Below are 27272 nucleotides of genomic sequence, written 5' to 3'. Positions count from 1 at the left end.
GTGATAGAGGCCCTTGTGGTCACCACTGTGGTAGAGGCCCTTGTTGTAACCACTGTGGTAGTGGCCCTTGTTGTAACCACTGTGGTAGTGGCCCTTGTTGTAACCACTGTGGTAGAGGCCCTTGTTTGTTGTAACCACTGTGGTAGAGGCCCTTGTTGTAACCACTGTGGTAGAGGCCCTTGTTGTAACCACTGTGGTAGTGGCCCTTGTTGTAACCACTGTGGTAGAGGCCCTTGTTGTAACCACTGTGGTAGTGGCCCTTGTTGTAACCACTGTGGTAGAGGCCCTTGTTGTAACCACTGTGGTAGGGGCCCTTGTTGTAACCACTGTGGTAGAGGCCCTTGTTGTAACCACTGTGGTAGAGGCCCTTGTTGTCACCACTGTGGTAGGGGCCCTTGTTGTCAGCACTGTGGTAGAGGCCCTTGTTGTAACACTGTGGTAGAGGCCCTTGTTGTCAGCACTATGGTAGTGGCCCTTGTGGTCAGCACTGTGGTAGAGGCCCTTGTTGTAACCACTGTGGTAGAGGCCCTTGTTGTAACCACTGTGGTAGAGGCCCTTGTTGTCAGCACTATGGTAGTGGCCCTTGTGGTCAGCACTGTGGTAGAGGCCCTTGTTGTAACCACTGTGGTAGAGGCCCTTGTTGTCAGCACTGTGGTAGAGGCCCTTGTTGTAACCACTGTGGTAGAGGCCCTTGTTGTCACCACTGTGGTAGTGGCCCTTGTTGTCACCACTGTGGTAGTGGCCCTTGTTGTAACCACTGTGGTAGGGGCCCTTGTTGTAACCACTGTGGTAGAGGCCCTTGTTGTAACCACTGTGGTAGAGGCCCTTGTTGTAACCACTGTGGTAGTGGCCCTTGTTGTAACCACTGTGGTAGAGGCCCTTGTTGTAACCACTGTGGTAGTGGCCCTTGTTGTAACCACTGTGGTAGAGGCCCTTGTTGTCACCACTGTGGTAGGGGCCCTTGTTGTAACCACTGTGGTAGTGGCCCTTGTTGTAACCACTGTGGTAGAGGCCCTTGTTGTCACCACTGTGGTAGAGGCCCTTGTGGTCAGCACTGTGGTAGTGGCCCTTGTTGTCAGCACTGTGCCTTCGACCTCTGAACTGTTTCAGTGGGTGGAGGGTGGAGGCCCCTTCTCCTCCTGAACATCACACAACATGCTTTAATAACCGTTTCAGTTCATATACGACGTGTCATAAGGACGTCATAAGGATTAGAAACGATCGTATAGCCTTTGACGTCTGTGGACGTCCTAGCGACGTCCTAGTGACACTGGGCGAGATAAGAATATTCAGAATTTTTTCCTATTTTTTTTCTTTTGGCGTTTCGCTTTTCGCTTGCCGTATGCTAACGCTCTGTGGCAACTATTAGCTTGTCGTTGACTCCCATGTTAGCGCGGCGGAAAGAATGACTCGTATCTCCTCATCCAGGGCGCTCTCCTTGGTGATAAATGGATCGATATGCTGGCGCTTCATTTCTGCTCCTCAATCCGTCTCTCTCCCGCAAAATATGAACGCTTTTTGGATCATATATCGTATAAATTAAAACGATCGGGATGTTTAGGTCAATTTGTCAAGTCAACTTTTTTATAGAAAAGTGTTTCCGGTTCATGGCTTTCAGAGTAAAATCGATCAGACAATTGCTCCGGCACCCCAGAGCTCCTATTTGAAGCACTTCCGGCACTAGATGTGTTTTAACGCATCCTGAACGGGAACCCATTTTGGTGTTAAGCATTACGTTATGCTTTAGCTATTGAAAAATAGCAGATCTACAAGCTCGTCGGCGCGCTACGAGCTTGTAGGTTCTGCTATTTTTGAAAATCGAAGAACGACTGACATTTTTTAGAATCTGATCTCAGGTCAGAATGGGTTTAATCAGACCAGTGTGTGTCCAGTTGGAAACCTCGTATGAATCTGATCTCAGGTCAGAATGGGTTAAAGTCCCGTCCCGGCCTGGCCCCGGCCCCGGCGGTTTAACTGTTCACCCTTCCTAATGAGATCAGCGCTCGCCGGGCAGCGCTGGAACAAAAGACACACACATTCTAATTAAATGTGCATCGCCGCTGGGACAGAGTGGGGGGGGGGGGGGACGGGACAGAGTGGGGGGGGGGGGGGGGAACAGAGTGTGGGGGGGGGGGGGGCGTCCGACACGGACCCCCGACCCCGCTGGCCCCTCTAATCGCAGCTGACAGCCCCGCTCGACAGATTCTGTGACAAACTTCTCAATTCCGACCGAGGGATTTTTGAACTTTGTGCCTGCTCCCGGGGGTCGGGGGGGGGGTCGGAGGGGGGGGGGGGGGGGTTTCTTCTGTCAAACAATCCAAATCAATGACCCAATTGAGCAGTGGGGCCCCACACTGTGGCCCTCAGTGGGGCCCCGCGCGCCCATTCACCCCCTTTTATGGTAATTAACCCATTCTGGACGGGGGAAAACGCCTGTATTTATATGTTTATACTGGTGAGAAAGAGGAGCAGATCTGCTATTGTTTTTTTGGGGGGGGGGAATCTTGTTTTCAGACTGGGGGTCCCTGGAACAACATGTTTTCAGGACTGGGGGTCCCTGGAACAACATGTTTTCAGACTGGGGGGTCCCTGGAACAACATGTTTTCAGACTGGGGGGTCCCTGGAACAACATGTTTTCAGACTGGGGGTCCCTCCCTGGAACAACATGTTTTTCAGACTGGGGGTCCCTGAACAACATGTTTTCAGACTGGGGGTCCCTCCCTGGAACAACATGTTTTCAGACTGGGGGGTCCCTCCCTGGAACAACATGTTTTCAGACTGGGGGGTCCTGGAACAACATGTTTTCAGACTGGGGGTCCCTCCCTGGAACAACATGTTTTCAGACTGGGGGTCCCTGGAACAACATGTTTTCAGACTGGGGGTCCCTGGAACAACATGTTTTCAGACTGGGGGTCCCTCCCTGGAACAACATGTTTTCAGACTGGGGGGTCCGCGGCCCACGTAAACATAATTCTGGGGGTCCTTGACATGAGAAAGGTTGAGAGCCGCTGACTCGGGTCAAAATGGATTAACCCATTCTGAACGGGAACCCCTTTTGCTGTTAGCATCATGTTATGCTTTAGCTATTGAAAAATAGCAGATCTACAAGCTCATAGCGTGCCATGCATCGAGTGGCGCGCTACGAGCTTGTAGGTCTGCTATTTTTGAAAAATCGACTGAACATTTTCAGAATCTGATCTCAGGTCAGAATGGGTTAAACACTGGTATGGCCGCATGGTTCACATCGCCACCCCGCGTCCGTCCGTCCGTCCGTCCGTCTGTCTACTGCGGGGGTGTGGATGGTGGGGGGGGGGGGGGTGTGTTTGGGGGGTCGGGGGGGACTAAGCCGGATGGAAGTGTGCAGGTGCAGGAATGGATGGATTAATGGATGGAGGGGTTTGAACTGAACGGACGGATGGACCCGGGGCTGACCATGGGGGGGGGTGGAGGGGGGGGGAGGGGGGCTGTGGGGGAGGTGGTGGGGGGGGGGGGGGGTCCCGTTCCCACCGCCCGTGACCTCATTAGCTCATTACCATGAAGCAGGAGAAGCACGTCTTGTGTTTTGTTTTGTTTTTGTTTTATTAAAAAACTCTCATTATAATTCCGTCAAACAAAAGGTCCTGACCCCTGGGGGGGGGGGGGAGGGGGGGTCCACGCTGTATGGACATGAACTTATATAATGGAGGGGGGGGGGCGGGGGGCGGGGGGCGGGGGGGGACGACGACTAATTTGTGAACCCGAAAAGGAGCGGCGTGCATTCGGCCGAAGCGCGGAACGCACACGCACGCACACACGCACGCGCACACACAAAGGGTTAAATCATGACTTCCTGTTGCCTTGTGTGGAGGAATGTTTAATCTCAGCACATGCACACGCAGACGCACACGCACACGCACACACACACACACACACACACACACACACACACACACACACACCTGCACACATATTAGACTTATATTAGTCTGGTTCCTCAGTCAGTCCTGTTTCACGAAAGTGAAATTAAACCGGGATTTAACAGATATCCTATGGTTTAATATATCCTATGGTTTAATATATCCTATGGTTTAATATATCCTGGTTTAATATATCCTGGTTTAATATATCCTGGTTTAATATATCCTGGATCAGTGATTAACCGGTTTCATGAAAGCTGGTTAATCTTGCCAGATTAATTTAGCCTGCAGTTAACCTGGATATGTTGAGGCTTGATTGGGTTTCATGAAAGCTGTGCCACACTATAGTTACCATGGAAACTAATGCTGTGCCACATTAGTTACCATGGAAACTATAATGCTGTGCCACATTAGTTACCATGGAAACTAATGCTGTGCCACATTAGTTACCATGGAAACTAATGCTGTGCCACATTAGTTACCATGGAAACTAATGCTGTGCCACATTAGTTACCATGGAAACTAATGCTGTGCCACACTATAGTTAACATGGAAACTAAAGCTGTGCCACATTAGTTACCATGGAAACTAATGCTGTGGACTTCATCATCGTCATCATTTTTCGACCGTGGTCGAGATCGTGGATTTCACAATATTTTCCCGGTCCTTCATTGCCACCCCCAGTTCCTGCTTACTGACATCATGTGTCCCTATAGCGATGACATCATGTGTCCCTATAGCGATGACATCATGTGTCCCTATAGCGATGACATCATGTGTCCCTATAGCGATGACATCAGGGAACGACAGTTTTCTACCTCTGGTCTGCTTTGAGGCAGGACTCCAGAGAAGAAGGGAAGATAATACCTCATTGTCAGCTCTGTAGCAGTGGCCGGAAAACTGTGTTCTTCTGGATCGGACTAGTGTAGAAACACAGGGAAGGTTGTTGTATATTAGATCAGTCGATGGGTGGACTAGTGTAGAAACACAGGGAAGGTTGCCGTATATTAGATCAGTCGATGGGTGGACTAGTGTAGAAACACAGGGAAGGTTGTTGTATATTAGATCAGTCGATGGGTGGACTAGTGTAGAAACACAGGGAAGGTTGTTGTATATTAGATCAGTCGATGGGTGGACTAGTGTAGAAACACAGGGAAGGTTGCCGTATATTAGATTAGTCGATGGGTGGACTAGTGTAGAAACACAGGGAAGGTTGCCATATATTAGATCAGTCGATGGGTGGACTAGTGTAGAAACACAGGGAAGGTTGCCATATATTAGATCAGTCGATGGGTGGACTAGTGTAGAAACACAGGGAAGGTTGCCGTATATTAGATCAGTCGATGGGTGGACTAGTGTAGAAACACAGGGAAGGTTGCCGTATATTAGATTAGTCGATGGGTGGACTAGTGTTTTTATAATGTGGTGATGGTATTTCTCCGTCAGGAGTAAGGATAACCCTGTGAGAACCACTGATATAGAAACATAGGGTTTAATAACCCTGTGAGAACCACTGACATAGAAACATAGGGTTTAATAACCCTGTGAGAACAACTGACATAGAAACATAGGGTTTAACCCTGTGAGAACCACTGACATAGAAACATAGGGTTTAACCCTGTGAGAACCACTGATATAGAAACATAGGGTTTAACCCTGTGAGAACCACTGACATAGAAACATAGGGTTTAACCCTGTGAGAACCACTGATATAGAAACATGAGGTTTTAACCCTGTGAGAACCACTGACATAGAAACATAGGGTTTAACCCTGTGAGAACCACTGATATAGAAACATGAGGTTTTAACCCTGTGAGAACCACTGATATAGAAACATGAGGGTTTTTCAGAAAACATTTCTGAAGCCTTTTTTTTAGATTGGCCTCACGTCTAAATGGGTTGAGTTGTAACAAAGTATTTCTACTTTTTACTCCACAGACCCTCTCTCTCTCTCTCCCCTCTCTCTCTCTCTCTCTGTCTCTCTCTCTCTCCGCTCAGATCACATGCCTCCAGGGGCACCCCCCCCCTCCCCTCCCCTTACCTCCGCAGGCGTCGGAAATACCTGACACCCCTCCGTTTGTCACACACACACACACACACACACACACACACACACACACACACACACACACACACATACACGCATGCACGCATGCATTGTGTGTTGGCTAGTGAGATGCACCCTAGGAGACATTTATACTAGTGAGATGCACCCTAGGAGACATTTATACTTCATTGTGTGTTGACTAGTGAGACGCACCCTAGGAGACATTTATACTGCATTGTGTGTTGACTAGTGAGACGCACCCTAGGAGACATTTATACCTCATTGTGTGTTGACTAGTGAGATGCACCCTAGGAGACATTTATACTTCATTGTGTGTTGACTAGTGAGATGCACCCTAGGAGACATTTATACTTCATTGTGTGTTGACTAGTGAGATGCACCCTAGGAGACATTTATACTTCATTGTGTGTTGACTAGTGAGACGCACCCTAGGAGACATTTATACTGCATTGTGTGTTGACTAGTGAGACGCACCCTAGGAGACATTTATACTTCATTGTGTGTTGACTAGTGAGGTGCACCCTAGGAGACATTTATACTTCATTGTGTGTTGACTAGTGAGACGCACCCTAGGAGACATTTATACTTCATTGTGTGTTGACTAGTGAGGTGCACCCTAGGAGACATTTATACTTCATTGTGTGTTGACTAGTGAGACGCACCCTAGGAGACATTTATACTTCATTGTGTGTTGACTAGTGAGGTGCACCCTAGGAGACATTTATACTTCATTGTGTGTTGACTAGTGAGACGCACCCTAGGAGACATTTATACTTCATTGTGTGTTGACTAGTGAGATGCACCCTAGGAGACATTTATACTTCATTGTGTGTTGACTAGTGAGACGCACCCTAGGAGACATTTATACTTCATTGTGTGTTGACTAGTGAGACGCACCCTAGGAGACATTTATACTTCATTGTGTGTTGACTAGTGAGACGCACCCTAGGAGACATTTATACTTCATTGTGTGTTGACTAGTGAGACGCACCCTAGGAGACATTTATACTTCATTGTGTGTTGACTAGTGAGATGCACCCTAGGAGACATTTATACTTCATTGTGTGTTGACTAGTGAGATGCACCCTAGGAGACATTTATACTTCATTGTGTGTTGACTAGTGAGATGCACCCTAGGAGACATTTATACCTCATTGTGTGTTGACTAGTGAGATGCACCCTAGGAGACATTTATACCTCATTGTGTGTTGACTAGTGAGACGCACCCTAGGAGACATTTATACTTCATTGTGTGTTGACTAGTGAGATGCACCCTAGGAGACATTTATACTTCATTGTGTGTTGACTAGTGAGATGCACCCTAGGAGACATTTATACTTCATTGTGTGTTGGCTAGTGAGATGCACCCTAGGAGACATTTATACTTCATTGTGTGTTGACTAGTGAGGTGCACCCTAGGAGACATTTATACTTCATTGTGTGTTGACTAGTGAGACGCACCCTAGGAGACATTTATACTTCATTGTGTGTTGGCTAGTGAGATGCACCCTAGGAGACATTTATACTTCATTGTGTGTTGACTAGTGAGGTGCACCCTAGGAGACATTTATACTTCATTGTGTGTTGACTAGTGAGATGCACCCTAGGAGACATTTATACTTCATTGTGTGTTGACTAGTGAGATGCACCCTAGGAGACATTTATACTTCATTGTGTGTTGACTAGTGAGATGCACCCTAGGAGACATTTATACTTCATTGTGTGTTGACTAGTGAGATGCACCCTAGGAGACATTTATACTTCATTGTGTGTTGACTAGTGAGACGCACCCTAGGAGACATTTATACTTCATTGTGTGTTGACTAGTGAGACGCACCCTAGGAGACATTTATACTTCATTGTGTGTTGACTAGTGAGATGCACCCTAGGAGACATTTATACTTCATTGTGTGTTGACTAGTGAGATGCACCCTAGGAGACATTTATACTTCATTGTGTGTTGACTAGTGAGATGCACCCTAGGAGACATTTATACTTCATTGTGTGTTGACTAGTGAGATGCACCCTAGGAGACATTTATACTGCATTGTGTGTTGACTAGTGAGACGCACCCTAGGAGACATTTATACTGCATTGTGTGTTGGCTAGTGAGATGCACCCTAGGAGACATTTATACTTCATTGTGTGTTGGCTAGTGAGACGCACCCTAGGAGACATTTATACTTCATTGTGTGTTGGCTAGAGAGAGAACAGCTGATATACAAGCTCACAGCCGTGGACAACCAGGCTCTGCTGCCGTGATCATGAGCGCACCTCCCGTTCTTATGACAGCGATCGACTGGAGGTGTGGTTTTGAGGACAACCGATTTGAATTGCTATAATTGTTCAAACACAACAGAAAACAGTGGATTATATATTTCAAGGGCGAAAGAGATCTATCACAATAACAATCCTAATCATTATTCCTCCACACTGGGAGGAAAACAGCGTCTGAGAGTTTGATGGTGCATTTTTTAGAACTTTTCCATTGCATCTTATGAGAGGCGGTTCTGATGCTGCCGGGCCTGTGCGCGCATGGTGTTGCTTATCAGTGCGACGTCGTCTGTTAACCCATTCTGACCTGAGATCAGATTCATATGAGGTTTCCACTGGACACACACAGTGGTCTGATTAACCCATTCTGACCTGAGATCAGATTCTAAAAATGTCAGTCGTTCTTCGATTTTTCAAAAATAGCAGACCTACAAGCTCGTAGCGCGCCACTCGGTGGCGCGCTATGAGCTTGTAGATCTGCTATTTTTCAATAGCTAAAGCATAACATGATGCTAACACCAAAATGGGTTCCCGTTCAGAATGGGTTAAGGCGTCTATAGCATTCAAGATGAATCAAATCAAATCAAATCAAATCAAACTGTGACCTTTTTAATTAGTGTTACAAATTAAGTGTTCACCCTTGGATTTACTGTGTAAGTGTCCATAACCCGAACCCTTAATTGTATCTAGTGTGTAAGTGTCCATAACCCGAACCCTTGTATCTAGTGTGTAAGTGCTCTATAGTGCAGCCAGTATATAAACACAGCTGTGTGCTGCCTGCCAGCCTGATGTAATAACAGAGAAATAGCGCCATCTGCTGCCGAAAGTGCAGTAACACAACTATTATGCATGCATGTAAAACACAATGCACATACAGAACCGTCAGTGGTGGACTGGTGGAAAAAGTACTTAAAATTATTTATATAAAGGACCCGGGGGCCACATGCGGCCCCCAGCACCTTCACTTGATGCGGCCTGCATGTTAATATCATAATACTGATATTGATTTCAGCTGTTACAATTCCATACTCTCTTTAATTACTTCATGACTAGTATTAAATGACTAGTATTAAATGACTAGTAGGTCTACTTATTACTTACTGACTAGTATTAGAATGTCATTGTCTTTTTGTGTCCAATGTAAGAGTTCATAAAGTTAACATAAATATAACTAAATGCATTCGAAATTCAATAAAGAGGTTACTTTTCAGGATTCCAATTATAGCAAAACAGCTACAACAGTAATATGCACTGTGGCCCTCTGGAGTGAGTGTGGAACTATAGTGGCCCTCTGGCATGAGTGTGGAACTATAGTGGCCCTCTGGAGTGAGTGTGGAACTATAGTGGCCCTCTGGAGTGAGTGTTGAACTATAGTGGCCCTCTGGAGTGAGTGTGGAACTATAGTGGCCCTCTGGCGTGAGTGTGGAACTATAGTGGCCCTCTTGAGTGAGTGTGGAACTATAGTGGCCCTCTGGAGTGAGTGTGGAACTATAGTGGCCCTCTGGAGTGAGTGTGGAACTATAGTGGCCCTCTGGAGTGAGTGTGGAACTATAGTGGCCCTCTGGAGTGAGTGTGGAACTATAGTGGTCCTCTGGAGTGAGTGTGGAACTATAGTGGCCCTCTGGAGTGAGTGTGGAACTATAGTGGCCCTCTGGAGTGAGTGTGGAACTATAGTGGCCCTCTGGAGTGAGTGTGGAACTATAGTGGTCCTCTGGAGTGAGTGTGGAACTATAGTGGCCCTCTGGAGTGAGTGTGGAACTATAGTGGCCCTCTGGAGTGAGTGTGGAACTATAGTGGCCCTCTGGAGTGAGTGTGGAACTATAGTGGTCCTCTGGAGTGAGTGTGGAACTATAGTGGCCCTCTGGAGTGAGTGTGGAACTATAGTGGCCCTCTGGAGTGAGTGTGGAACTATAGTGGCCCTCTGGAGTGAGTGTGGAACTATAGTGGCCCTCTGGCGTGAGTGTGGAACTATAGTGGCCCTCTGGAGTGAGTGTGGAACTATAGTGGCCCTCTGGCGTGAGTGTGGAACTATAGTGGCCTTCTGGAGTGAGTGTGGAACTATAGTGGCCCTCTGGAGTGAGTGTGGAACTATAGTGGCCCTCTGGAGTGAGTGTGGAACTATAGTGGCCCTCTGGAGTGAGTGTGGAACTATAGTGGTCCTCTGGAGTGAGTGTGGAACTATAGTGGCCCTCTGGAGTGAGTGTGGAACTATAGTGGCCCTCTGGAGTGAGTGTGGAACTATAGTGGCCCTCTGGAGTGAGTGTGGAACTATAGTGGCCCTCTGGCGTGAGTGTGGAACTATAGTGGCCCTCTGGAGTGAGTGTGGAACTATAGTGGCCCTCTGGAGTGAGTGTGGAACTATAGTGGCCCTCTGGAGTGAGTGTGGAACTATAGTGGCCCTCTGGAGTGAGTGTGGAACTATAGTGGCCCTCTGGAGTGAGTGTGGAACGATAGTGGCCTTCTGGAGTGAGTGTGGAACTATAGTGGCCCTCTGGAGTGAGTGTGGAACTATAGTGGCCTTCTGGAGTGAGCGTGGAACTATAGTGGCCCTCTGGAGTGAGTGTGGAAACATATTGGCCTTCTGGAGTGAGTGTGGAACTATAGTGGCCCTCTGGAGTGAGTGTGGAACTATAGTGGCCCTCTGGAGTGAGTGTGGAACTATAGTGGCCCTCTGGAGTGAGTGTGGAACTATAGTGGCCCTCTGGAGTGAGTGTGGAACTATAGTGGCCCTCTGGAGTGAGTGTGGAACTATAGTGGCCCTCTGGAGTGAGTGTGGAACTATAGTGGCCTTCTGGAGTGAGTGTGGAACTATAGTGGTCCTCTGGAGTGAGTGTGGAACTATAGTGGCCCTCTGGAGTGAGTGTGGAACTATAGTGGCCTTCTGGAGTGAGTGTGGAACTACATATAGTGGCCCTCTGGAGTGAGTGTGGAACTATAGTGGCCCTCTGGCGTGAGTGTGGAACTATAGTGGCCCTCTGGAGTGAGTGTGGAACTATAGTGGCCCTCTGGAGTGAGTGTGGAACTATAGTGGCCCTCTGGCGTGAGTGTGGAACTATAGTGGCCTTCTGGAGTGAGTGTGGAACTATAGTGGCCCTCTGGAGTGAGTGTGGAACTATAGTGGCCCTCTGGAGAGAGTGTGGAACTATAGTGGCCCTCTGGAGTGAGTGTGGAACTATAGTGGCCCTCTGGAGTGAGTGTGGAACTATAGTGGCCCTCTGGAGTGAGTGTGGAACTATAGTGGCCCTCTGGAGTGAGTGTGGAACTATAGTGGCCCTCTGGAGTGAGTGTGGAACTATAGTGGTCTCTCCATCGTCAAAGTCGCCCCACCCCTGATTTATATTGTTCTGTTTCCTGTGGTTTAGACGTGTAATGTGTGGTCACGTGCATTCTGGTGACATCAGTTTTGTTTCCATAAGAAGGAGCATCATTGTGTAGAATACAGTCACTCACATGCGTTGTGGCGACGCCGTGAGTTTGACACCAGGGGGCAGCAGTGACTCAGCGGTAGAGTCACCGGATGCATGGGAACCGTGAGGTTCCCGGTTCGATCCCTGTGGTCTTCACCCACAAGACTCTGAAGTAGTCTGAACCCCTAAATGCTCCTGATGTGCAGGTTGGTGCCTTGTATGGTTTCCTCTGCCGTGTGTGTGTGTGTGTGTGTGTGTGTGTGTGTGTGTGTGTGTGTGTGTGTGTGTGTGTGTGTGTGTGTGTGTGTGTGTGTGTGTGTGTGTGTGTGTGTGTGTGTGTGTGTGTGTGTGTGTGTGTGTTTGTGTGTACGCGCGAGTGTGCGTGCGTGCGTGTGCATGTGCGTGTGAATGTGAATGTGTGTGTGAATGCAATGCACAATCTATGTGTGTTACTGTGAAATTGTGAATGTGTGAATGTAATGCACAATCTATTGGATTAAAGCGCTATGTAGCCTATATATAAATGCAGCATTTATTTTTCTTTTATTTTCAAAACATCATACTAGTTTATAGAGTAGGTATTGTGGAGACTCCGTCAGCCTCGTCTCCATAATAAGAAGCATATCATTATGGCTCGTGGAGGAGTAGGTATTGTGGAGAGTCACTCCGTCAGCTTCGTCTCCTGCATATAAGAAGCATCATTATGATTATAGGCTCGTGGAACGCTGACGATGCTGTGTGTCTGTGTCTCTCCGTTCTTTAATTGCGTTCCATCCAGCTCCATGGCGCTCGTCTGCGTCTCGTTATAATATAAGGTCAGGTGGTGTCAGAGGCAGAGCTCGTCTCTCGTCTGAGGTAAATTCCATCTGTAATTATAGCACACAGGCAGCCGAGGGAGATGCCTATAACGCTGGTATACACTTGACGTGTTTGGTGTGTGTGTGTGTGTGTGTGTGTGTGTGTGTGTGTGTGTGTGTGTGTGCGCGTGTGCGTGTGTGCGTGTGCGTGCGCGTGCGTGCGCGGTTCCATTATCATCTTGAACATGGGTGAAATTAATTTGGAGAGAGAGAGCGAGAGAGAGAGAGAGACTATAATCATGGCTTGTTGTGTGATGGTTTGATCCTCCTCAGTAATTAACTATTATTTAATCACTCTCTCTGATAAACTTTAATAATGTCTAATCTGTTCACTGATCCTCTGGATATAAACAGACTGGGTTCACTTATATAAATATACCCTGCACCCCCCCCCCCCCCCCTTTCCCCCCTCACTGTATTCTGTTTTCATTTCCTCTATGATGATTTCCTGCATGTTTTTTTTTTTTTTTTTTTTAACATTTTTTTAAATGTTTTGATGAATTGAACATGGTGGACCCTCTTGTATAAACAAGTGTAATGCTTTATGGTGTCGTCCACTCACAGTTAACAGTCTTTGTATTGAGTTGTGCTTGAGTTGAAATGTAGGCTATACTGTAGGCCTAATTCTCAAATCTGTTAATACATTCTTCAATCAATCAATTAATCAATCAATCAATCAATCAATCAATCAATACCCTACTATAATAGACTATATTATATTGATTGATTGAGCTCAGATCAGCCAACACAGGGAGGCTGGAAGTACCTTCGCTAAAAACACCGGGACAACAACGCTCCACACGTCCCAAACTCTTCTCCCTTCTGGCTCCAAAACTATGGAATGAACTACAGAACTACAGACTCACTCCCAATCTAAACTATGGAATGAACTACAGACTCACTCCCAATCTAAACTATGGAATGAACTACAGACTCACTCCCAATCTAAACTATGGAATGAACTTCCCATTGCAGTCAGAACTACAGACTCACTCCCAATCTAAACTATATGGAATGAACTTCCCATTGCAGTCAGAACTACAGACTCACTCCCAATCTAAACTATGGAATGAACTTCCCATTGCAGTCAGAACTACAGACTCACTCCCAATCTAAACTATATGGAATGAACTTCCCATTGCAGTCAGAACTACAGACTCACTCCCAATCTAAACTATATGGAATGAACTTCCCATTGCAGTCAGAACTATAGACTCACTCCCAATCTAAACTATGGAATGAACTTCCCATTGCAGTCAGAACTACAGACTCACTCCCAATCTAAACTATATGGAATGAACTTCCCATTGCAGTCAGAACTACAGACTCACTCCCAATCTAAACTATGGAATGAACTTCCCATTGCAGTCAGAACTACAGACTCACTCCCAATCTAAACTATATGGAATGAACTTCCCATTGCAGTCAGAACTACAGACTCACTCCCAATCTAAACTATATGGAATGAACTTCCCATTGCAGTCAGAACTATAGACTCACTCCCAATCTAAACTATGGAATGAACTTCCCATTGCAGTCAGAACTACAGACTCACTCCCAATCTAAACTATATGGAATGAACTTCCCATTGCAGTCAGAACTATAGACTCACTCCCAATCTAAACTATGGAATGAACTTCCCATTGCTGTCAGAACTACAGACTCACTCCCAATCTAAACTATATGGAATGAACTTCCCATTGCAGTCAGAACTACAGACTCACTCCCAATCTAAACTATGGAATGAACTTCCCATTGCAGTCAGAACTACAGACTCACTCCCAATCTAAACTATGGAATGAACTTCCCATTGCAGTCAGAACTACAGACTCACTCCCAATCTAAACTATATGGAATGAACTTCCCATTGCAGTCAGAACTATAGACTCACTCCCAATCTAAACTATGGAATGAACTTCCCATTGCTGTCAGAACTACAGACTCACTCCCAATCTAAACTATGAAATGAACTTCCCATTGCTGTCAGAACTACAGACTACTAACCCCAATTTATATTGTAAAATCAAAGTTAATTTACCTCTGAGAGTGTACAAATGGAACCAATTAAATGGGTCCATAATTTGGTTCCATTTGTTATTCGTACACTCTCTGAGTTATACGGATCAATAAGGGTCCATTTGGTTCCTAAACTATCATTTAGCTGGGGACCCCCTGGAACTCTCTCAAGTAGCCTATACCCCTGGGGGTCCCCCGTCCCCGCCCACTTTGGGAACCACTGATCTAAATAAATAAATAAAGTCTTACAACCAGACTATTAATGGCCCTTGATGTGAAACAGGTTGAAAACAAACCACTGCGGTTCTGACTATGATCATAATGTGACACATTATCGTCATTAATGTGACACATACATTCTACTCAGGCGCGGGAGCGGACAGCCGCCGGCCGGGGGTCCTGTCACCTCTGACGTCATCACGTTCTCGGCGTGGCGTAGTGCGGAAGTGCAGGAGAAGGAGAAGAGTCCGTCAGTTCAGTGGACGCCCACCGCGGAGCGGAGCAACATTAGAGGATTATAGACGTTATACATATTAGTAACAGTTTATTATCGTTAACTATAATAACCACCATGTACTACAGGCTGAACGGAATGACGGGCAGGTTAGCGGGAGCCCCGCCCACCGCCTACTGCCCGCAGGTAAACACACACACACACACACACACACACACACACACACACACACACACACACACCGACCTTGTCGAGTTGATATTAGCAATAATATTAATAAAACCTCTTCGTAACAATCCTGTCTTATAAATGATGTCCTATAACATTAATCCCAACGTGAATAAACCCCATGCATGTGTTTATTTAACCCTCATACCTTGTGAAATGTGGGCTATGTTGATTATTATTATTATTGTTTATTGTTTATTGTTTATAAGGATCCCCATTAGCTTTTGCCTTGACAAAAGCTAGTCTTCCTGGGGTCCGACACAGACAAACATTTAACATTTAACTAAAGGCAATACTTACAATTGTTTACAAACACTAACTCAAAATAAAACATAGTCAAATAAAAATATAAAATAAGAAATAAAAAACATAGAGAAATAAAAAAACAAAGAAAAAAATAGCAAAAAACATCACTTTCAACACATTATACATTTGAATTATTATTTTCCCAGGGTTACTGCAGTATATGGTTTACATATTAAGGTGTTCTTTTAACTGGATTTTAAAGATTAATTTTGCATTTGTATTGGTTATACACTTTGGTAGTGCATTCCAACCTATTACTGCTCTGTAGATAATAGAAGATTTAAGAATATTTGTTCTTGGTTTAGGTGCCACCAAAACACCCAAACTAGCTTGTATGGTCATTATTAGACCTAGAATGCCTGTGATCATTTAATTATACTAAATTTTCATGTATCATAGGCATAGATAGCTTCCATCGTTTCCTTGTAGATATGAAAATGGGCGGCCTAAATGTGATAAATGCTCCGTTTGTACTCACCCATTAAATAATTCCAAAGACGTGGAGTGAAAAATGGTCCTCTAGTTTTATATCCATGTGAAAGTTCTGGCACAAAACGTGTATTTAGTGAATTAACTCCACTTTTTCAAGAGATGCACACGGACATCTTTCTCTCCGGGCGAGGGGGGGGGCCGGAGTGATGGTTGAACCTTCCTGTTGTTTACCGCAGACGTCATCACCAATTGACCAGGGAAACACAAAAGTTTGCGGTCACACAATTGGCAGGTGGTGTGATTAATTACCCAGCACCTATCGCAAAGCACCTGCCAATTGTGTGACCGCAAACTTTTGTGTTTGGCGTCCGTGTGTATCTCTTGAAAAAGTGGAGATAATTCACTAAATACGCGTTTTGTGCCAGAACTTTCACATGGATATAAAACTAGAGGACCATATTTCACTCCACGTCTTTGGAATTATTTAATGGGTGAGTACAAACGGAGCATTTATCACATTTATGCCGCCCATTTTGAACCCGAACAGAAATTAACCTGGGTGTTCTATGGCTCTGTATGTGAAATACTGTACATACTGTATGTAACAACAAGAGCCGTTCTAGGGCTAGGTCATTATGGTTATGTTCGTCTCTTACATGTGCTACCTGTTCAAAGAAATACTGTGGTTTTTTGTCCATTAATACATTTCTGAAAAACGTAAGAAAACGTGAATGTAACAGTAAGCCATGATAGATTTCTGTGCATTTCTGCAATGTGTGTCCTGTTGGAACACTCTTTACAGGATCTCCTCACTGGTCAACAAAAACACATTGAAGACCTTAACAGGAGCCCTCGTACAAGTTTTCTTTGACTATGCATCCACCTCCTGGTACCACAGCACCTCAAAGGCCCTTAAAACAAGGCTCCAGACCTCCCAAAACAAACTGGTCAGGCTCCTACTTGGCCTCACCCCCCGAACCCACCTCACCCCTGCCCACTTTGACAGGCTGGGATGGCTTAGGGTCGACGACAGAGTACAGCATCTTGCAATGGGTCTGGTCCACAAGATTCGATACACCACTAAGATACCCATGTACCTGTCTAAATACTTCCTTAATGTAAACGGGAGTAAAAGGGAGTGCAACAAACCATGTACAACCCAGATTCGGCACAAACAAGGGACTAAATTATTTTCGCTCCTATGCCACCAAAATGTGGAACGCCCTACCAACAGTCATTAAGACATGTGAATCCCTTGACTCCTTCAAAACCGCTCTCAAAGGGCACCTACGGATGGCTGCAATTCAAAACTGGCCCCCGTAAAATCTGAATCTTTGTGCTTGAAATGTACTGTAATTCTACAAACTGTTAATACATATTTCAATCAATCAAAAAAGCTAATCTGGCAGCTTTGTTTTGAGCTATTTGTAATTTATGTATGTCTGTTTTACTTCAATCAATAGCAGACCTACAAGTGCCGTGCGACGAGCTTGTAGATCTGCTATTTTTCAATAGCTAGAGTATAACATGATGCTTAGAACACCTGTGATAATGTGATCATTATTTTAATGTTCTCTTTATGAATGAAACTCATCCTGTGACTCCATCATTAATATGATGTAATGTAATATAATGATCATTAATCACAGTGTAAATGGAAATGTGTCTTTTTACGGTGTTTCCATCATTCTGTAGACTAGTCATGTAGTCTGTTAAAAAAATATTCATTGATTGATTTATTAACAGTTTGCAGAATTACGGTACACTCCCTCTCCCTCTCCCTCTCCCTGTCTCTCTCTCTATCTCTATCTCTCTCTCTCTCTCCCTCCCCCTCCCTCCCTCCCTCCCTCCCTGTACTCCAGGGTCTGAAGCCGGCGGTCCCAGCGGACCCCCTCCTCATGACCTTCGCCTCCCCCACCAAGCTGGTGTCTGAGTCGGGGAGCACGGTGGAGTACCTCGGAGCCAACAGGGTCCCAGACCTGCAGAAACTGTTCCAGGTAACACTCTATATCTATCTATGTATCTATCTATCTATCTATCACCCAAACACGCCTCTCTGTTTTTACTAAAACTACAACATGACGTCACTGAGCCGCGGTGGTAAGAGACTCACCGCTCACCCCAAACACACCTCTCTGTTTTTACTAAAACTACAACATGATGTCACTGAGCCGCGGTGGTAAGAGACTCACCGCTCACCCCAAACACACCTCTCTGTTTTTACTAAAACTACAACATGACGTCACTGAGCCGCGGTGGTAAGAGACTCACCGCTCACCCCAAACACACCTCTCTGTTTTTACTAAAACTACAACATGACGTCACTGAGCCTAACCCCTAACCCAATGCATTTTCCTTATAGACATTTCAAAACTTTTTTGAACTTATTTAAAGACCTTATAAGCGTACAAAGCCAACTCTTATCGTGACAAATCATGACACCAAACAAATAATTACAAAGAAGTAAAACAACAAAAAAAGCGTTTTCTTCTTCTTTCTAATTATTTGTTCAGCCCGAAATGTTTTGTTTGTTGTCATGATTTGTCACGACAAGAGTTGTCTTTGTCCGCGGCGTATAAACGTCTTTAAATAAATACTTTCTGAAATGCCTATGAGGGAAAATGAACGGGGATTTATTTTCCGGGTCTCTCGAGGGGGGGCGGCGGGACTGCGACGCTCTACGAGCTCGTAGATCTGCTATTTTTCAACGGCTAAAGTATAACATATTGTTTAACCCATTTTGGGGCGGGAACCCCTTTTGGTGTTGCAATATGTAATGCTTTAGCTATTGAAAAATAGCAGACCTACAAGCTCGTAGCGCGCCACCGAGTGGCGCGCTACGAGCTTGTAGGTCTGCCATTTTTTTAAGAATCGTGAAAAGTGACATGAAAGTGTTTGAGAACGACTGACATAGAAAAAAACTGCTTTTTCAATAAAACACTCAGGATTTAGAAGACATTTGCAGAAGGAAGCATGAGTTCAAGTCCGTTGCTCTCCCCTTGTCCCCCATATATGGGGACTAGGTTGCTCTCCCCTTGTCCCCCATATATGAGGACTAGGTTGGTCTCCCCTTGTCCCCTATATATGGGGACTAGGTTGCTCTCCCCTTGTCCCCCATATATGGGGACTAGGTTGCTCTCCCCTTGTCCCCCATATATGGGGGACTAGGTTGGTCTCCCCTTGTCCCCCATATATGGGGGACTAGGTTGGTCTCCCCTTCTCCCCCATATATGGGGACTAGGTTGGTCTCCCCTTGTCTCCCATATATGGGGACTAGGTTGGTCTCCCCTTGTCCCCCATATATGGGGACTAGGTTGCTCGCCCCTTGTCCCCCATATATGGGGACTAGGTTGGTCTCCCCTTGTCCCCCATATATGGGGACTAGGTTGGTGGAGGGTGTGTAGAGCCCAGGATCACATTAGATAATTGACACAGGGGTGAAAAATGGGTTTCAAAATCGTGGGATAAAAATTTAAGTAAAATAATAAGACATTTGCAGAATCGTTTCCAGGTCAAAATGGGCTAAAACACCAAAAGCGTTAAATATATATATATATTATAAATGACTGATGTTCTTCTCTGTAGAACCAGACAACCAGTGTTGTTGTTGTTTTAGTTTTCACTTAGTTTTAGTCACCTGGACTGTTTCTTTGTGTTCTGGTGGTTCCAGAAAGCAGACGGGATCCCCGTCCACCAGGGGGCAGTGTTGTACTGTAGTGACCCCCGTCCACCAGGGGGCAGTGTTGTACTGTAGTGACCCCCGTCCACCAGGGGGCAGTGTTGTACTGTAGTGATCCCCGTCCACCAGGGGGCAGTGTTGTACTGTAGTGATTGATTGTGTTTCTTTGTGTTCTGGCTTCCAGAGACCAGACGGGATCCCCATCCACCAGGGGGCAGTGTTGTACTGTAGTGATTGATTGTGTTTCTTTGTGTTCTGGCGGCTCCAGAGACCAGACGGGATCCCCATCCACCTGAAGAGAGGCCTGATGGACAAGATGCTGTACCGCACCACCATGGGTCTGACCATAGGGGGCGCTGTGTACTGCCTGGTGGCTCTGTACATGGCCGCGCAGCCCAACAAGCCTTAGTTGGTGACGGTGAAACCGGAAGCTAAGCTACGCCCATTCCTCCATCATGATCCTCACCGGAAGTTTATTTATCTGCTCTTTAAAAAACCCTGAAAATCTAACTTTCACCACCAGGAAGAATAAAAGTATATTTTGTTTGTAAATTCCAGAAGTGTTTTGTGTGTGTGTGTGTGTGTGTGTGTGTGTGTGACGTGTGTGTGTGTGTGTGTGTGACGTGTGTGTGTGTGTGTGTGTGTGTGTGTGTGTGTGTGTGTGTGTGTGCGTGTGTGTGTGTGTGTGTGTGTGTGTGACGTGTGTGTGTGCGTGTGCGTGTGCGTGTGTGTGTGACGTGTGTGTGTGCGTGTGCGTGTGCGTGTGTGTGTGACGTGTGTGTGTGCGTGTGCGTGCGTGCACGTATTATCCAAAGCTATTCAGTATTTTAACCGTGACGTGAGCGCCCCCTCCTGAGATACATCCGGGTCCTACTTTTGTGTCGCTTTTGTGTCCCCATAGAGTTATACTGTGTCCCCATAGAGTTATACTGTCTCCCCATAGTCATACTGTGTCCCCATAGAGTTATACTGTGACGCTCCGTCGGACTAAATCTGAGACGAAAACAACCACGAAAGTCTAATTTTACCTGCTTTCCTTTCCTCGCAACAACAAAGCTGCTGCTGCTCTCCCAAATCTGGCTGTGACAGGCCGTCTGCCCCACATGGAATACTATCGCCATTTTATTTTATTTTATTGTGTCGACTAAATCCTCATTAATGCAAACTAGATTCAACATACTAAGCCTGCACGCATTCTAAATATGCCCCCGAAACATTTTACAGAGCAAATGGACTGTTGCCACCTTCAATAATAATGATAATAATAGTTTTAATTGTCTCCACATCATATATTTTTATTATCATGGACACTTGTACAAAACATTAATAATTCTACTCGAGTTGGAAGCATTAAGACCCGTTTTAACCCTCAATGGCTTCCTTTCTGAAAAATAACGTCATTGTAAAAAGATTCACGCGTTCAGATATTCTATTTACAATGAGATGCGGACGGGAGCTGGTGCCACTTGGACCCGGACGTAACGTAGGACTACAAAATGACGTCGGACTTAACCCATTCTGACCTGAGATCAGATTCATACGAGGTTTCCACTGGACACACACTGGTCTGATGAACCCATTCTGACCTGAGATCAGATTCTAAAAATGTCAGTCGTTCTTCGAATTTTTCAAAAATAGCAGACCTACAAGCTCGTATCGCGCCACTCGGTGGCGCGATATGAGCTTGTAGATCTGCTATTTTTCAATAGGTAAAGCATAACATGATGCTAACACCAAAATGGGTGCCCGGTCAGAATGGGTTAAATACTGTATTCCCAATGGCGTTTCCAGGAATTACATTTTGGGCAGGCAAGATGTGTCCATTGTCGTCGTCGACATTTTGGGGGATATCTTTCACAATAATAAATAAAACATGTTCTAGACATTCTAATGATCACAGAAATAGTGTGTGGTTGTAATCCATTACACATAGCTGTGTAATGGAGTGGTTGACTCAAAGAAACATGATTGAGATCAAAATGGGCATGTTACTGTTTTCTAGACTGTTGCTGTGCACAATTTCTTTGCTTTAATTGGAGCATTACAATTTCTCATTCCAAGTGCATTTATCTTACATGTAACGCCAGCTGTAGCTAATTCCAAAAGTAGTTATCATGGACTTTTTCGGTGGGTATATCTAAACTTTATTACAGGCTCGTGGCCCACAAGGTAAGACAGTAAGTACATCAGAATACAAATAAAAATAAAATAAAAACATTTACCCAGCCCCACAGGTTACTACTCTAGGCGAGGCACTCATGCCAGTGTCCTCTGGTGGTAGAAGTGTACCTTACAGAACTACGGCCCGGGTCTGTCGTCTGTCCAATGAGTCCATTCAGTGTCCTCTGATGGTAGAAGTGTACCTTACAGAACTACGGCCCGGGTCTGTCATCTGTAAGTATCTCTCAAATCAAAAAAGTGTGGTCACCTCTGGTGTAGTTAGTATGATGGAGTAGTCACTGATAAACAGTATGATGGAGTAGTCACTGATAAACAGTATGATGGATTAGTCACTGATAAACAGTATGATGGAGTAGTCACTGATAAACAGTATGATGGAGTAGTCACTGATAAACAGTATGATGGAGTAGTCACTGATAAACAGTATGATGGAGTAGTCACTGATAAACAGTATGATGGAGTAGTCACTGATAAACAGTATGATGGAGTAGTCACTGATAAACAGTATGATGGAGTAGTCACTGATAAACAGTTAGTATGATGGAGTAGTCACTGATAAACAGTATGATGGAGTAGTCACTGATAAACAGTATGTATGATGGAGTAGTCACTGATAAACAGTATGATGGAGTAGTCACTGATAAACAGTATGATGGAGTAGTCACTGATAAACAGTATGATGGAGTAGTCACTGATAAACAGTATGATGGAGTAGTCACTGATAAACAGTATGATGGAGTAGTCACTGATAAACAGTATGATGGAGTAGTCACTGATAAACAGTATGTATGATGGAGTAGTCACTGATAAACAGTTAGTATGATGGAGTAGTCACTGATAAACAGTTAGTATGATGGAGTAGTCACTGATAAACAGTATGATGGAGTAGTCACTGATAAACAGTATGATGGAGTAGTCACTGATAAACAGTATGATGGAGTAGTCACTGATAAACAGTATGATGGAGTAGTCACTGATAAACAGTTAGTATGATGGAGTAGTCACTGATAAACAGTTAGTATGATGGAGTAGTCACTGATAAACAGTATGATGGAGTAGTCACTGATAAACAGTTAGTATGATGGAGTAGTCACTGATAAACAGTTAGTATGATGGAGTAGTCACTGATAAACAGTTAGTATGATGGAGTAGTCACTGATAAACAGTTAGTATGATGGAGTAGTCACTGATAAAGTCAACAATAAGTTCACATCCGGCATGTATTAAATCATTATATTAAATTATAGTCAACAACGTTACCATCGATATTTTAGTCAACAAATAATGTCTTCAGCCCTGCGGACGACCTTAAGATTATAAAGATCCGAGAGGTTACATAAACACTGAATAAAACGTACACGCACGGTTAAATCTCCATGATAATTATGTTCATGTTTACACACACACACGCGCACACACGTACGCACACAGATGACAGACATTAAATTCAGTTTAATTAGTGAGTTTATTTATAGAATGTTTCGACAGACAGGCGTTGGTTCTCTATAGAATATCCACCATGATGGAACTCAGTGTGACTCCAGTGACAACAACCAACATAATATCTATCTGTAGATCTATAATCCTTCACTTATAAATCATAGCATTTCAACCCTTTTCACAACATTTATTTCTTTATTCAGACATCAGACATTTGATTGATTGATTGATTGATTGATTCTTTATTTAAGTGTCACACTTCCGCAGAAGCCCAGCCCATATATGGACTCACAGGACACTTTTTTACACTTTACAGAAACAATGACAATAAACCCAGTTGTCAGAAGTCAGTTGGACAGGCTGTAGGCGGAGCTGCGCTGCAGAGCCGCAGAGCTAAGCTACAGAGCTAAGCTGCAGGCACGCTGCAGGCATGCTGCAGAGCTGCACTGCAGAGCTGCAGAGCTAAGCTACAGAGCTGCGCTACAAAGCTAAGCTGCAGGCACGCTGCAGGCAGGCTGCAGCGCGGCTCCAGAGCTGCAGATCAGTTGGACAGGCTGCGGGCGGAGCTGCGCTGCAGGGCGGCCGCAGAGCGGTACTTGGTCTCGTGGTAGCACTGCAGGAAGCTGTGGTAGATGAAGGTGATGGGCAGCGCCAGCAGCACGATGCCGCTCACCACGCAGAGCCCGCCCAGCACGCGGCCGCCCGTGGTCACGGGGCACACGTCCCCGTATCCCACCGTGGTCATGGAGATGATCACCCACCAGCAGGCGGCCGGGATGCTGGCGTAGTCCTGGTTGCGGCTGCCCGCCTCCTGCAGCCCGTGCTCCAGCAGCTGGGCCAGCGCACCGAAGATGGCCATCGCCACGCAGATGAACACCTGCAGGGGGGACCGTTAGCACGTTAGCATGTTAGCACGTTAGCACGTTAGCATGCAAGAAGATGGCCATCGCCACACAGATGAACACCTGTAGGGGGGACCGTTAGCACGTTAGCATGTTAGCACGTTAGCATGCAAGAAGATGGCCATCACCACACAGATGAACACCTGGGGAACACATCTGGTCTGTAGTATTAAACTACAACATGACCATCTGGTCTGTAGTATTAAACAACTCACCAGCAACATGACCATCTGGTCTGTAGTTTTAAACTACAACATGACCATCTGGTCTGTAGTTTTAAACAACTCACCAGCAACATGACCATCTGGTCTGTAGTTTTAAACAACTCACCAGCAACATGACCATCTGGTCTGTAGTTTTAAACAACTCACCAGCAACATGACCATCTGGTCTGTAGTTTTAAACAACTCACCAGCAACATGACCATCTGGTCTGTAGTTTTAAACTACAACATGACCATCTGGTCTGTAGTATTAAACTACAACATGACCATCTGGTCTGTAGTTTTAAACTACAACATGACCATCTGGTCTGTAGTTTTAAACTACAACATGACCATCTGGTCTGTAGTTTTAAACTACAACATGACCATCTGGTCTGTAGTTTTAAACTACAACATGACCATCTGGTCTGTAGTATTAAACTACAACATGACCATCTGGTCTGTAGTTTTAAACTACAACATGACCATCTGGTCTGTAGTTTTAAACTACAACATGACCATCTGGTCTGTAGTTTTAAACTACAACATGACCATCTGGTCTGTAGTATTAAACTACAACATGACCATCTGGTCTGTAGTTTTAAACAACTCACCAGCAACATGACCATCTGGTCTGTAGTTTTAAACAACTCACCAGCAACATGACCTTCTGGTCTGTAGTTTTAAACAACTTACCAGCAACATGACCATCTGGTCTGTAGTTTTAAACAACTCACCAGCAACATGACCATCTGGTCTGTAGTTTTAAACAACTCACCAGCAACATGACCTTCTGGTCTGTAGTTTTAAACAACTTACCAGCAACATGACCATCTGGTCTGTAGTTTTAAACAACTCACCAGCAACATGACCATCTGGTCTGTAGTTTTAAACAACTCACCAGCAACATGACCATCTGGTCTGTAGTTTTAAACAACTCACCAGCAACATGACCATCTGGTCTGTAGTTTTAAACAACTCACCAGCAACATGACCATCTGGTCTGTAGTTTTAAACAACTCACCAGCAACATGACCATCTGGTCTGTAGTTTTAAACAACTCACCAGCAACATGACCATCTGGTCTGTAGTTTTAAACTACAACATGACCATCTGGTCTGTAGTTTTAAACTACAACATGACCATCTGGTCTGTAGTTTTAAACTACAACATGACCATCTGGTCTGTAGTTTTAAACTACAACATGACCATCTGGTCTGTAGTTTTAAACAACTCACCAGCAACATGACCATCTGGTCTGTAGTTTTAAACAACTCACCAGCAACATGACCATCTGGTCTGTAGTTTTAAACAACTCACCAGCAACATGACCATCTGGTCTGTAGTTTTAAACAACTCACCAGCAACATGACCATCTGGTCTGTAGTTTTAAACAACTCACCAGCAACATGACCTTCTGGTCTGTAGTTTTAAACAACTCACCAGCAACATGACCATCTGGTCTGTAGTTTTAAACAACTCACCAGCAACATGACCTTCTGGTCTGTAGTTTTAAACAACTCACCAGCAACATGACCATCTGGTCTGTAGTTTTAAACAACTCACCAGCAACATGACCATCTGGTCTGTAGTTTTAAACAACTCACCAGCAACATGACCATCTGGTCTGTAGTTTTAAACAACTCACCAGCAACATGACCATCTGGTCTGTAGTTTTAAACAACTCACCAGCAACATGACCATCTCCCGGTAGCAGCGCCTCAGCGTGAGGCCCAGCGTCTGCAGCCCCAGGAAGTGCCGCGCCAGCTTGATGACCCAGAAGATGCGCGTGGCGCGCAGCACGCGCAGCGCCACGCCGGCCCCCGCAGCCCCGCCCCCCACCGCCAGGGACACGTAGTACGGCGTGATGGCCAGCAGGTCGATGGCGTTCAGGGGACGCCGCAGGAACCCGCAGCGGTCCCGGGACACGGCGAAGCGCACGGCGCACTCCGCCGTGAACCAGCCGATGCACACCGCCTCCACCGCCCTGCAGGGGGAGACAGAGAGACAGACAGACAGACAGAGAGACAGACAGTGAAAAACAAAAACAAAACGGTGAAAGAAATTGTGCGCACACACACAACACACACACACACACACACACACACACACACACACACCTGTGCTCGGTGTGGCCGGGCAGGGTGCTCGTGCACAGCAGAGCCGTGGACACCACGACAAACGCCACGGACACCGAGGCCAGGATCTGAGCGGCCAATGAGGACGTGGGTTCTTCAAAGGTCCTGCGGACGCCGTCCAACCACGTCGTCCGTCTGTGAAACATATAGCCATACACACACTGAGCGTGTTTTTGTAGTTCTAGCGTCTGCAACCTTTTTGTAGTTCTAATTATTAGAACTACAAAAAGGTTGCAGACGCTAGAACTACAGGTAGTCTGTAGATCAGGGGTCTGCAACCTGTATTAGAACTAGTCTTTTTGTATAGTCTAAGGCTTAGGGCCGATTCATACTCCTATTTTAGAGCCGAATAAAAGTCGGTTCGGCTCTGTAGAGACTACAATGTGACGTCATTTGAGGTTCGGTGGGGGGGGGGGGGGGGGGGGGTACCGTCCTAAAGTCGTCTCTTCGGTGCTACTGAGAATTTCTGACGAGCCGAAATCATTTGGGCTCTACAGCGCCGAAACAGAGCGGTAAAATAGGAGCATGAATCGGCCCTTAGACTAAACAAAAAGACTACAACGATGTATTTGACTACAAACCTACAGACCCCTGTATTGGACTACAAACCTACAGACCCCTGTATTGGACTACAAAAAGGTTGCAGACCCCTGGTCTACATAGTACACATAGTCTCCAATGAAGACTGTGTACTATGTAGACTAGGTTCGCGACCCCTCCAGAGGGGTCGCGAACCACGGGTTGAGAACCCCTGATCTATACCCACCTCTGGGCTCCCCCGGCACGGATCT

At 45.5% G+C, this 27272-nt stretch overlaps 2 protein-coding genes across 2 annotated transcripts in view; one reads left to right on the top strand and one right to left on the bottom strand.

The window, feature by feature from the left end:
- The first annotated feature begins 14957 nt into the window (after window positions 1-14957).
- Window positions 14958-20170, top strand: LOC308327956 (cytochrome c oxidase subunit 7A2-like, mitochondrial). Its single transcript, XM_080781605.1, has 3 exons — window positions 14958-15159; window positions 17802-17936; window positions 19887-20170. Exons 1-3 carry the CDS (start codon window positions 15091-15093, stop codon window positions 20025-20027), a joined length of 345 nt encoding a protein of 114 aa, XP_080637731.1. The 5' UTR covers window positions 14958-15090; the 3' UTR covers window positions 20028-20170.
- A 3610-nt stretch (window positions 20171-23780) lies between these two features.
- The window catches only part of LOC308327832 (voltage-gated potassium channel regulatory subunit KCNG3-like), a gene marked incomplete at both ends in the record, with an annotated part of 4504 nt that continues 1012 nt past the window's right edge, over window positions 23781-27272 (bottom strand). The window contains 4 exons of the mRNA XM_080781389.1: window positions 23781-24116; window positions 26033-26330; window positions 26464-26616; window positions 27130-27136. Of these exons, the coding sequence (XP_080637515.1) occupies window positions 23781-24116; window positions 26033-26330; window positions 26464-26616; window positions 27130-27136 (794 nt within the window). The remainder of the gene's footprint in view (window positions 24117-26032; window positions 26331-26463; window positions 26617-27129; window positions 27137-27272) is intronic.

Source organism: Protomyctophum bolini (genome assembly GCF_963924005.1).
Source record: "Protomyctophum bolini genome assembly, chromosome: 14".
NCBI lineage: Eukaryota > Metazoa > Chordata > Actinopteri > Myctophiformes > Myctophidae > Protomyctophum > Protomyctophum bolini.
The sequence above is the reverse complement of the archived record's forward strand: the minus strand, read 5'-3'. Positions and strand labels throughout refer to the sequence as shown.

Excerpts from the sequence above, each read along its gene's own strand:
- LOC308327956 (XM_080781605.1), top strand. The coding sequence starts at position 15,091 with ATGTACTACAGGCTGAACGGAATGACGGGCAGGTTAGCGGGAGCCCCG. Across the intron at positions 15,160-17,801 it reads CCACCGCCTACTGCCCGCAG|GGTCTGAAGCCGGCGGTCCC; the intron begins GTAAACACACAC and ends CCTGTACTCCAG. Across the intron at positions 17,937-19,886 it reads ACCTGCAGAAACTGTTCCAG|AGACCAGACGGGATCCCCAT; the intron begins GTAACACTCTAT and ends TGGCGGCTCCAG.